This window comes from Phocoena sinus, chromosome 19, assembly GCF_008692025.1.
Source record: "Phocoena sinus isolate mPhoSin1 chromosome 19, mPhoSin1.pri, whole genome shotgun sequence".
In the NCBI taxonomy this organism is placed as follows: Eukaryota; Metazoa; Chordata; class Mammalia; order Artiodactyla; family Phocoenidae; genus Phocoena; species Phocoena sinus.
Window position 1 is genome coordinate 5,552,154 of NC_045781.1, and position 11,505 is coordinate 5,563,658.

Sequence of the window (11,505 nt, forward strand, 5' to 3'; positions counted from 1 at the left end):
TCTACTCATCACAGGCAGTGAGAGGTCTCCCTCTGGTCTCCTGACTCTATTAAATGGAGGCTTCATTTTTTACACCAGGCACAGAGGACAGGGTGGCAACTTGTTGATGTCATTCTCCTTCCCAGAACTCTTCAAAGCCTCCCCAGGGAAAGGTCAGCCCCTCAGCCTGACATTCGGTTCGTAATCTTTATCTCCTTGCCTCACTTTTTTTTTTTTCTTTTGGCGGTACGCGGGCCTCTCACTGTTGTGGCCTCTCCCGTTGCGGAGCACAGGTTCCAGACGCGCAGGCTCAGCGGCCATGGCTCACGGGCCCAGCCGCTCCGCGGCATGTGGGATCTTCCCGGACCGGGGCACGAACCCGCGTCCCCTGCATCGGCAGGCGGACTCTCAACCACTGCGCCGCGAGGGAAGCCCCTTGCCTCACTTTTATCTGTCAATTCTTACAGCACATTTCCATCTCCTGACCTCCAGTCCCTTCCCTATCTCATTTATGGACCCTAAAGGGATCTTCCCAACAGCCAGAGGGCTGACCCTTACTCTCCTGCACAAACCTGTTTGTGGCTTCCTGGTCTTAGTACATTGCAAGCATCTGTCCCAGCATTTAAAGTCCTTCACGGGGACTTCCCTGGTAGCACAGTGGTTAAGAATCCACCCACCAATGCAGGGGACACAGGTTCGATCCCTGGTCTTGGAAGATCCCACATGCTGCGGAGCAACTAAGCCCGTGCACCACAACTACTTAGCCTGTGCTCTAGAGCCCAAGAGCCACAACTACTGAGCCCGCATGCCACAACTACTGAAGCCCGTGCGCCTAGAGCCCGTGCTCCGCAACGAGAAGCCACCGCAATGAGAAGCCCGCTCACCACAACAAAGAGTAGCCCCCACTCGTCGCAACTAGAGAAAGCCCGCATGCAGCAATGAAGACCCAAAGCAGCCTAAAATAAAATAAATAAATTTATATATAAAAAAGACCAATTACCTTCCAAAGAAGAGCAGTTTGACTGACTTATCAAGTAGCACCATGGAGAGCAGAAGAAAGCAAATACTGTCTTGAAATATAATTTTATAACCTATACTCTGTAAAGATAATTCAAAAATGAGGAAGCAGTACAATTTAGAACAAATACATGAGAGCTTCTCTACCGGTAGAATAACAATAGAAGATAGTTTAAAAATCCCTGACAGTAGGGATTTCCCCAGAGGTCCAGTGGTTAAGACTCTGCCTTCCAATGCAGGGGGCGTGGGTTCAATCCCTGGTCAGGGATCTAAGATCCCACATGCTGTGGGGTGCGACCAAAAACTTAAAAAGATTTCCTGACAATAACAACAGCTAAGTCCAAAGCTGGGGGTGGGGGGAGGTAAGTGGACTTTACATTTCCTAATATCTGCAGATTATCCAGGAGGAGATAGAGGTTTTCATTTACTTTAGTAGGTTAATTAAGCATGCAGGAATTTTATGGTAATGACGACAAGAATAGAATCAGAATGTATGACTTACAAACTAGAAGCCTTTAAAACTATCCTATAAAAACTTAGTAAATCAAAAGAAGACAAGAATGGAGAGATAAAATAACGTGAAACTGGCGGCACATATAGAAGATAAAATGTAACGTGGGGTACCTACATTGACTATACTGGATAAATGCTTCAGTTAAAAGCAGAGAGTCAGCTTGGATTCTTATTCCAAGTATATGCTCTTTACAATATATGCATCTAAATTATAAGGATAGAGAAGGTCAAATGTAAAAGCAGACAAAATTAGATACTATGACAACATTAATTAAAAAAGAAAGCCTTCTGAAGCCCCTCCGACTTAGGTGCCCTGCTGGCCTAAGGCTCAGGACCTTGTGTCTGTGGATTGGGGTCCTTGACGGAGTTGGGGTTTTCCTGAACTCAGTGCCCAGCTATGATCCAGAACCATGGATAGCGTCAACCGTTCAGCTAGGACCTCCCCGGGGTCTGGCAGGGTGGTTGGAGTGCCCCCTGGGGGCAGGTCCCTGACCTGTCTCAATTGCAGAGGAAAGAGGGCTGGACGAATGGGAGTGGTGACATTCTGTCCCTCAGGACAGAGGTGCTCATCAGGGGACAGCCAACTCCTCAGTCTCCCCTGAAAACCTCCTCATCCTAGGGAAGAGGGGACTTAGCTTCAGAGACACAATGCATTTGTCACAGTTCTTTGCCCCTCGGGGCTGACTCTACCCTCACCCCCTGCAGAAAATCTTCCCTGTGTCAGATTTCTCCCCTTCCTCCCCTCACTTTCCAGTAGGTTGATAGTTTGTTCTTGTTTTTAATCCCTTTCTCATACTGTCATGGAACTCTGGATGACGGAGAACATGGTTTATGATCATCTTCTATGCCTGGTGCTCTGCCACGTCCTGATTCAGCTCAAATAAAGGAATCAGAAGTCTGGTTTAGCTGATGGGGCACAGAAATAAATTCTAAGTTTTCCTTATTCTCCATGAACGGTAAATTTTCAGATTGGGGAAAGGATCTTGTGGCCTCAGTGGAACACAGCACGGAGAGAGTTATCATGAAGTGCAGAGGAAGCCAGGCAAGGTCTGGAAAAAGTAGTAGTGTGGTAAGGAGAAGAAGCTTCGATAGATACCATAAAGAGGGCAGGCTTTCTGAGGCTGGAGGGCTTGTACAGAAGTTAGAACTCATTCTGCAGGTGTGAGTGGAGGGCTCATGGGAAACCTGGGAATGGACTGAGAGCCACATGCAAATCCAGTGGCTTTCTGAACTGAAATTGACACCGGAAACCTGCAAACATCACGCCCAGTTCTGGGTCTGGACCCAGCACCCCAGTTCTGTTTCAGCTTCTGACCAGAAGGAGCCCCTTGCAGATGAGTTTGAGGTCAGCCATCCCTTCTTGAAGCTTCTTGTGTGATCAGGCCTGGGCTAAGAGCCAGGATTGAGAAGATTCTGTTTCAGGTAGGCCCTGTGCCCCCCACACTCCCCTGCTCTGAGAGAATTTGAGGAGAGCAGCGAGAGACCACAGTCCATCCATTTGCTGAAGGGGATGGAGATGGACACTTGGGGGAGGCAACATGAGTGGAGGGTTGGATGGAAGGAACCACCTTTACAGGTTATCATCAGACCTGGGATGAGAAGAGCTCAGCCTTTACTTCCCTGGTCATCACTGGGGAGAAGGGGAGCTCCTGAAAGAGGGAGGAGTGGGGGCAGTCCAGTCCAGAAAGAGTCTCTGGATGACTGCTGCTTCTGAAGCTGCCCTTGATCTCCAGATAGAAGGAACTGATCTGGTGGTGTCAGTCATCCCAGACTTGCCCCATCCAAGCCCAAGCTGCTGCCACTTCCCTGGCTGTGAGCGTGTAGGGGTAAGTGGTCTGCAACACGTGACTCTATGCAGGGTCCTTGGTCTCCACTTTGGGGTACAACTTCGAGAAGCACAAAGGGTAGGAGCTGCAGGTATAAGGATTGGGGACACTGTGTAGGACAAAGTGCTTCTTCATGCTCTGACCTCTCATCCTGAAATTTCTAGGTTTACTCTAAAAGAGTCTACATCTTCTGATTTATGGAAGGGGCCAACATAGACCACGATCCTTCTATGCCCAAAACCAGACCAGGTCAAAAGCTGCAAGGGACAATCAAGGACCTTGGGCCTCTTCCATCTCTTTGAGGACCTCCTCCTATGACCGCTCTGTGAGCAACAGAGATGCCAGGATGGGGGCAAGCAGGACACTGGGAGATCGCCTGAGGTTCATCCCAGTGTCATACTTTTCTGAGCTCCTGTTCTCTCTGTCCCGGCCCAATGTTGACCCAGACACCTGACATCTATATCCTGAGGACCCTGGAATCTGGGCACAAGGGAATCCTGACGGGGTAGGGCACCCAACAACTGGCAAGGGGTGTCTCTGAGTCACCCTCCCCCCAACACACATCTTATGGTCGTGAAGATGCAGAAGCTCTGCATCCTTGCACCTTCCCCACCACAAAATGCTCAGGTGGACTCAGATCCACTTCGTGGCTGCTGGTTCTGGGAAGGAGACATCCTCACCTAGATGGGAGGAATCAGGGAGGCTTCTGGGAGGCCCCTGGAGGATGTGAGCCAGAAGATGGGAAAGGAGGGCACTCCTGACAAGGGACCAGCCCAGCAAAGCTCAGAGGTGGGACCCAGGACACCAAGTCTCCCCAGGGGTCAGGCAAGAAGTTTCTGAGCCTCACACCTGTCTGGACTGGCAGGGAGGCAACCCTGCAACCCAGAGCCCCCAGGTGGCCAAACTTTAATACGAACAACCAAGTCGGACACCATTATCAAATACTCACAACAGTGCTTTGCTAGGAGGCTTTGATTCCATTTTCAGTGGAGGAAATGGAAGACCAGAGAGGTTAAGTCACTGACCCAGGCTCACCCAGCTTTGCCTCTAGAATCTGAGGTCTGGGGAGCTCACCCAGCGGCTCCCCACCCATCACACAGAGACTGGGGGTAAGGACTAAATCCACTGCCTTGAGGAGCTCCAGGCAGCCCTGGGCGTAAGCCCCTAGTTGGGGCTCCAGCGAGGTGACCTCAGGCTAGTTGGCCTCAGGCTGTAACAGGGAAGAGTGAATCCTGACTACGTGTGGGATCTGTTTCTTTTACTTTAACCTTTGCTTTCCGCCCCTTTTGTTCACTGAAAGGATACTATCTATACATAATGGCCAGCCTCGGGGAACCCTACCCATCTGCCTGAATGTTAAACCAAAGTGCCTTTGTTCAGGGAAACATCCGGACCCTATCCACCCGTGAATGGCTGCAAGAAAGAAGAAATTAACACATTCCCTCCCCGAGGCTAGGCATTCCAAGAGATATTTGCAAAATTTATGGCCTTTTCACTTTACTTCCTCATCTCCTCGCCCTCTCTGTGCTGTAAAAGAAACTGGCAACCAAACCCCGAATAAAGTCGTATTCCTTGCTTCAACACTTCCTCTCCGATTTATTGGCCTGTGGTGCGGGGAGCAGAGCGAGCTTGGCCTCGGTAACAAGGCTACAGCCAATGAGATCGTGGTGAGGATGAAATGAGATGATCCAGCGCCTGCCCTGTACACAGCGCTCACACAGAAGCATCACGATTGCTGCAACTGACGTGCCCATCAAGTTACATGGTTTTGCTTATCCCACTGCAGGCAAACATGAAACATCAGGCACACAGTAGGCGCTCAAGAAGGGTTAGGACTATCTGAGCACGCCCAGAGCCCCACAGAGGTACAGGCAAGCAGCCCCCTAATTCCCACTCGCTCAGGAATGGAAAGTTGTACAGTTCTCTCCTCTCTGAGGCGCAGGGGTCCCCCAGACACCCAGGAGTCCTCCGCAGCCCCAGGAGCCCAGAGCCCCAGCTTCTGCAGGACCACAGGTAAGGGGTTCCGACCCCTTCCCAACCTCACACCGAAGCCCGGGCTAAGGTAACTCGGGTTCCTTCACAGTGTCATTTACAGGCGGCCCCGCACTCCCACGTCGTCGTCGGAACCCAGCGGAGAACTGGAGTCTCTAGAAGCCGGGGATGGGCTCCGAAGTCGGGGGTCCGGACGGCTATGGCTCCCGCGGCGACCCGGCGGCCCCTCCTCGTCCAGCCCCCGGCGGCCCTTGCCGATGGCCAGGCGGGGCCGGCCGCGGTTCAGGCCCTCCAGGAGGGCGCAGGCCTGGCAGAGCGCGCGGCTGGCCAGCGCCCCGCAGCGGGAGCAGGCGCCGGGGGGCGGGGGCCGCGCGGCCGGGGCCAGCGCCAGGCGCTCGGCCGAGTGCACGAGGTCCAGCACCGCCGACGGCCGCGCCGCCTCCAGCAGCTTGAGCAGGTCGCGCGCGTGGCCGCGGAAGGCCTCGGGCGCGTACACGCACTCCTCCGAGAAGTAGTCCAGGCGGCGGAAGTGCGCGTACAGCACCACCTCCTTCTGCGAGGCCAGCTGCAGCGGGCGGCAGCGCGGCAGGGCTCCCCCCTCGCCCGGAGAGCCCAGGCCCCCGCCGCGCGCCAGCCGGCCCGCGTCGCCCCGCAGGAAGTTCATGAGCACCGTCTCCGCCATGTCGTCGGCGTTGTGTCCTGGGGGAGAGACGCGAGCCGGTGAGGAGGGGGCGCTGGGGCCGGCGGGTCCGCGGGAGGAGACCCCGCGGTACCGTGGGGCGGTCAGCGGGAGGCTGCGGGTGGACCCCGTGAGAAAGGAGAGGGGAACACACCAGGCTCCCGTGGAGCAACTTGGGATACCCTCATTTGCCCCCCTCTTATTGCAAACCAGGCTCTGTGCTCGGTGCCCTTTCAGGTAGTAACACTGCTTTAGGCTACAGATATAATTTCAGTCTAGTGAAGTGTACTTCAGACCGCACAGACATCAAAATGGCATTTGATGGAGATGCTCAAGTGGGCTGTTGACACAAGTGCCTCTGGGAATGCAGATTATGGTATTTAGAAGAACCAGAGAGAAAGTAAGTGCATAGTTACACAACAGTCACCATAAATTTGAAGCTCAATCTCTACTTAATCTGCAACTTGTCATCTTATACTTGAGTCTATAGTAAAACACTGGTCTTAGGGCTTCTCAAGTCGGCCATACTTTGCCTCCTCAGGGCCTTTGCATAAGCTGTTTCCTCTGCTCAGAACCTCTCCCACCCCCGTTTTGTCCTTCACCTAGTTACCCACTCGGCTTCAGGTCTCCTCTCACTCAGGAAACACTTCCTTAATCCCCACGTTTCTCCCTTCACTAGGTCCTCCTGTGTCACTTTCCTTAGTGGCACAGGAAATAATTATAATCAGGTTATAATTACGTTTGTGAGAAACGGACAGGAGCAGAGACTGTCTTGTGCATCATGATAACGGCAAACATTTATATGTTTACTGTTTCTCAGTGTCTTGTCTAAGTGCTTCATACGTAATTCCCATAATTCATCTAATTCCCAGTAACTCTAGGACCTAGATAGTATTAATATCCCCATTATATAAAAGAGGGAACCAAGGTTAGGTAGTTTGTTCTAGGCCATATAGCTTGCATCTGGCACACAATAAATGGTCAACAATTATTTGTTTGGTACAAATAATTGGTATTTGGTAATTACCAATTTGGTACAAATTATTTGTTTGGTACAGAGAAAGTGTTATCAAAGAGGAGAAGCAACTAGGGAAAAGGACACAGTTGCGTCCTGACTACAGATGCTTTCTGATGGGAGATGCCCCTTCATACCCCTCCTTTTGTGACAAGGACACAGTGTCATAAAAAAAAGCGCAGAGAACCACAGCCCTAGCCCCTAGAGAGTACCCTACCACCCCTCTATTTGCCAGCGTGTGTGTACAAAGATGATGGCAGTGACTCAAAAGCTTACCATGCCCATCCTGAGGACACGCACATACTACGAACCTTCAGTGCGCATGTACAGCCCCGCCTCCTATTTTAGCGTCTCCAATTAGGATATACGCAGTCTCCTTTACGACCTCTGGGGCATGCGCCTCAGTGGGCTTATGTCCACCCCTCACCCGCGCATGCGCCCGTTCCTCCCACCGCGCCTGCGCTCACCCGTCACGACGTGCGTGGCTCCCACGCGGCGCGCCCCTTCCTCTAGCGCCCGGCGTCGCAGCACCCCGCAGAAGGTGCAACAGGAGCGGCTGCGGCCGGAGCCGGCCGTGCTGCGGGCCACGGCGTCCATCGTCCAGCTCCCGAAGAGGTCTGCGTAGGCCACGACGGTGAGCGGGAGCTCCCAGCGTGCTGCTTGCCGCCGCACGGCCGCCAGCGCCGCGTCCCGGTAGCCGCCGATGCCCTCGTCCACGGCCACGAGGTGCAGCGAGATGCCCAGGCGCGGGGCCAGCTCGCGCAGCACGTGCGCCAGCACAGTGGAGTCCTTGCCGCCCGAGGCGCCCACGGCCACCACGGCGCCGGGCGGCAGCAGGCGGCCCGCGACCACCGTGTGCAGCACCTCGGCCTCGAAGGCGGCGCAGAAGCAGTTGGTGCACAGCGCCTGGCCCGAGCGCGGACGGCGGAGGGCGGCTCGCGCCTTGTGGCAGGAGGCGCACTGCGGGGCAGGCATCGCGGGGTCCTGGCGAGACGGGAGGGTCGGCTTCTCCTGGATGGGTGGAGAGGAGAGGCGGGTTACACGTGGATTCCGGATTAAGGGGTCGTTGCCTCTAGGCAGGCTGCCTAAATAGTGCCCAGAGTAAACCCACTGTCTGGAACCGTCTCCTCCCAGCGCTGTGCAGGCCTGGCACCTTCAAGTCTCAGCTTAAGCTTTCATTCATTCGTTCAACAAATATCCACTCAGTGCCTCCAAAGCGCCCAACTGGGGACACAGCTGGGAGTAAAACAGGAAGGGTTGCAGGCACTAAGTTCTAGTGGAGGAACCGACCCAAAATAGTTTTCAGGTACAAATAGGTTACTCTCTGAGCTGAGACCAGAAGGAAGAGAAGGAGTTAGGCATTAGATCAAGGTGGTAAGAATTTTCCGGATAGAGTTAATACCAAATGCAAAGGACCTGAAAGGGCAGGTCCTGTCTGTGTTCTTTTGGGTGGAAGGTGTGTTGGTGGTTCAAGACTGGAGAGGGTCGGGGGCTTGGAGATTGGCAGGGTGAGGAGCTTAGACTTTATTCTGAGTGAAACAGGAACCGTTGGATGGTTTTAAGCTGTATAGTCACAGGATCTAATTTCTATTTTAACAGGATCCTTTGGGCTGCGTGTGAATAGAGGGGTGGAGAGTGGCAAGGACAGACATGGGCAGACCAGTGAGGAGGCTTCTGCAGTGATCCAGGTAAGCAGCAGTGGTAGCTCGGAGCAGAGTGGAGACAGTGGAATCGGAGAGAAGTGGTCAGATTCTGGATCGCTTCCGGAGACAGAGTAGATGGGACTCTGCCAAGTCTTGGGGGACAGCAGTGGATGAAACAGAGGACTCATGACAACTCCAACTTTTGTTTTGACTTGAGCAGTTGTAAGGGTAGTGGGACCATTTAGTAAAGAGGTGGTGGGGGTTAGGGAAGACTGGGGAAATATCGTAAGAGGAGTAAGTTTATGGCAAAGAATCTGGAATTTCTTTTGGGCATGGCAAGATTTGAGGTCCTTTGCTCTGGAAGTCTTTCCAGTACTCTGGGCTGGGTCTGGCGCCTCCTTTGGGCGTCCACGGCCGTCTGACCCTCACCGAAGGCCAGCCCTGACCACTCTAAGGTTGTAATCAGGACAGAAGAGGGTGCGCTCGTACCGCACCCAGCTTGGGCGGTGGGAACAAGGAGTCAGACCCGGCCGGCAGAGTCCAAAGCGGGTCAGCAGGGACACCAGGGGCTTAGGGCACTCCCGCGTGGAGGGCTGGCGGTAGACCGGCTTTGGGGGGATCACGGAGGGGAGTGCCATCTCCCGAGGGATGCCTACCGAATGCGTGGGAGAGAAATATGGAGACCATCAACTCCTCCACGGCAGCACGACCAAGGGCCGAGATCGACCCGCCGCGGGAGGAGGCACTCACCTGAGTAGAACCCGCGCCGGACGGTCCAGGCTCAGAAAACGCGGCTAACTACGACTCCCAGAAAGCTTTGGGTCAACCCGCGAATGACTCCCAGGTGCCCGTGCGGCGGTTCGGCCTGGAGCGATTGCGGCGCTCGGACAAGCTGGGCCTACAACTCCCGGCGATCCTCGCGGTGGTGTCTTTCGTTCCTGCCTACGGTTCCCAGAGTGCTCCATGCCAGTGCGGTTCGATTTCCGAGTGCGCCTGCGCAGGAGCTGGTGAGGCGTGTGGTTTTGGTGCTGACGTGCGTTGCGCGCTGTGGTTTATTCCAGAGATAGATGTTTTTCAGATATTCTGTTCTTGTGGGAGCATGGTAGAGTTTGTGGTGGGGGTGGAGAGGCGTCAGGGCGGGGTACGAAGGGGATAGGGGTGCGAGAGGGAGAGGTAGCGGGGGCGGTGGACCGGTTCCAAGGATCGGGGATACAGTTTGGGTTTTTGCGCGCGCCCCCACTGACGTGAGAGCGGGTGTGCGCCCCGGCTGAGGACCGCCGCCGTGCGGGCTGGGGGCGTTATGCTTGCGCGGAGCCGAAAAGTAGTGGTTTGCGGTTCGCTACGCGGGTTCGGGGCATAAACGCGGTGAGCAGACATGCGCGCACCTGGGTCAGGAGCCCGTGCTCACGCCTCCTGCCTGGTGGAGTTGAAGGCAGAGCTCGGGATGGAGGGCAGGTGAGACCCGTAAGATGGAGGGTTCCCCGGGGAACAAGTGCCCCCAAACCAAAAAACGGAGCACCTTCCCAAGAGTCTACCGGAGCCCTGATCCCCAGGTCCAAGCCCTCAGCCCCCTAATTGCCGCCTCTCCTGCATGGTATATTCTGAGATCCTTTTGTCTCTACTCCTGTGAAGCCCTTGAGAGAGTAGTGATGGGGGACATTTAGGTGTCTGAACCTATTTGTTGAAGCCTGGTCATCGGGTTCACTCCTTTGTTAATCATTTCCTGAGGCTTTCTGTGTGCCAGGTCCTATTCTCTGGGACACAGGTGTATCGGGCCTGGTTGGGGAGATAAGGATGTCACAGCTTGATGTGGAGGTTCCAGATGTCAGGGGCTGCAGGAGCCCAGAGATTACAGCTGCTGCTAACCAGGGCATGGGGGGTGGGGGGGCACTTAATAAGGAGTTAGTACGTGCCAGACACCGGTGCTCTGCACTTCCCTTGCACCATCTCAAGTTTCTCGTCTGTAAAATGGGGGTGATAATCATAGTACCTGCCTCAGAGTGTGTGTGTAAAAATAAATGAGTTAACAGCAAAGTGTTTATTGACCAAGCCATAAACTTTTATAATTTTCGTCTCATGAAAGCCTCATAACCAGGCATGGCTGCCTTTTCTGGGGGGCTAGGCCTAAGTTTTCTTTTCAAGCAAGCCGTGAGTTGGGAATTTCAAAATCTCAGGCAACCTACAGATAAGCTAAGGCAGTTCTCAGTTGGGTGTGAGTTTATCCCCAAGAGAACATTTGGCAATGTCTGGAGACATTTTTTTTTTTTTTTTTTTTTTTTTTTTTTTTTGCGGTACGCGGGCCTCTCACTATTGCGGCCCCTCCCGTTGCGGAGCACAGGCTCCGGACGCGCAGGCTCAGCGGCCATGGCTCACGGGCCCAGCCACTCCGCGGCACGTGGGATCTTCCCGGACCGGGGCACGAACCCGTGTCCCCTGCATCGGCAGGCGGACTCTCAACCACTGCGCCACCAGGGAAGCCCTGGAGACATTTTTGATTGTCACGACGGGGGTGCAAGGGGAAGGGTGTGACTGGTATCAGGCAGGCAGAGGCCAGGGATGCTGGTAAGCATACTCTGCACAGGATGGCCTCCCACAGCGAAGAATCACCCGGGCCCCGAATAGCAGTAGTGCCGAGGCTGAGGGACCCTGGCTTAAGTGGCATTCTTCTGTGCCTAGTTTTTTACCCTCAAAATTAGTATACATTCAGGTGTTGCTGTGTTGGTTTTAGTCCCTCGCTATGAAAGTTTCTTTATTTAAGTATTTAAGCGGATCTCCACACCACTCACATATTGAGTGAGAAGTTAGTTAAAAAAAAAAAAAGGTTCGTCTTAAACTGGGCTT

The 11,505-nt window shown here is 54.0% G+C and overlaps 1 protein-coding gene and 1 long non-coding RNA gene across 2 annotated transcripts; one reads left to right on the forward strand and one right to left on the reverse strand.

The window, feature by feature from the left end:
• Nucleotides 1-4,374: 4,374 nt before the first annotated feature.
• Nucleotides 4,375-9,506, reverse strand: LOC116743818 (cytoplasmic tRNA 2-thiolation protein 1-like). Its single transcript, XM_032612856.1, has 3 exons — nt 9,415-9,506; nt 7,489-8,032; nt 4,375-6,026 (listed from the first exon to the last, which is right to left on the reverse strand). Exons 2-3 carry the CDS (start codon nt 7,994-7,996, stop codon nt 5,425-5,427), a joined length of 1,110 nt encoding a protein of 369 aa, XP_032468747.1. The 5' UTR covers nt 7,997-8,032; nt 9,415-9,506; the 3' UTR covers nt 4,375-5,424.
• LOC116743890 lies at nt 5,911-9,492 on the forward strand. The gene is made up of 3 exons (XR_004346905.1): nt 5,911-6,047; nt 8,621-8,709; nt 9,369-9,492. It is a non-coding gene; the product is annotated as an uncharacterized LOC116743890 (long non-coding RNA).
• Nucleotides 9,507-11,505: the final 1,999 nt, after the last annotated feature.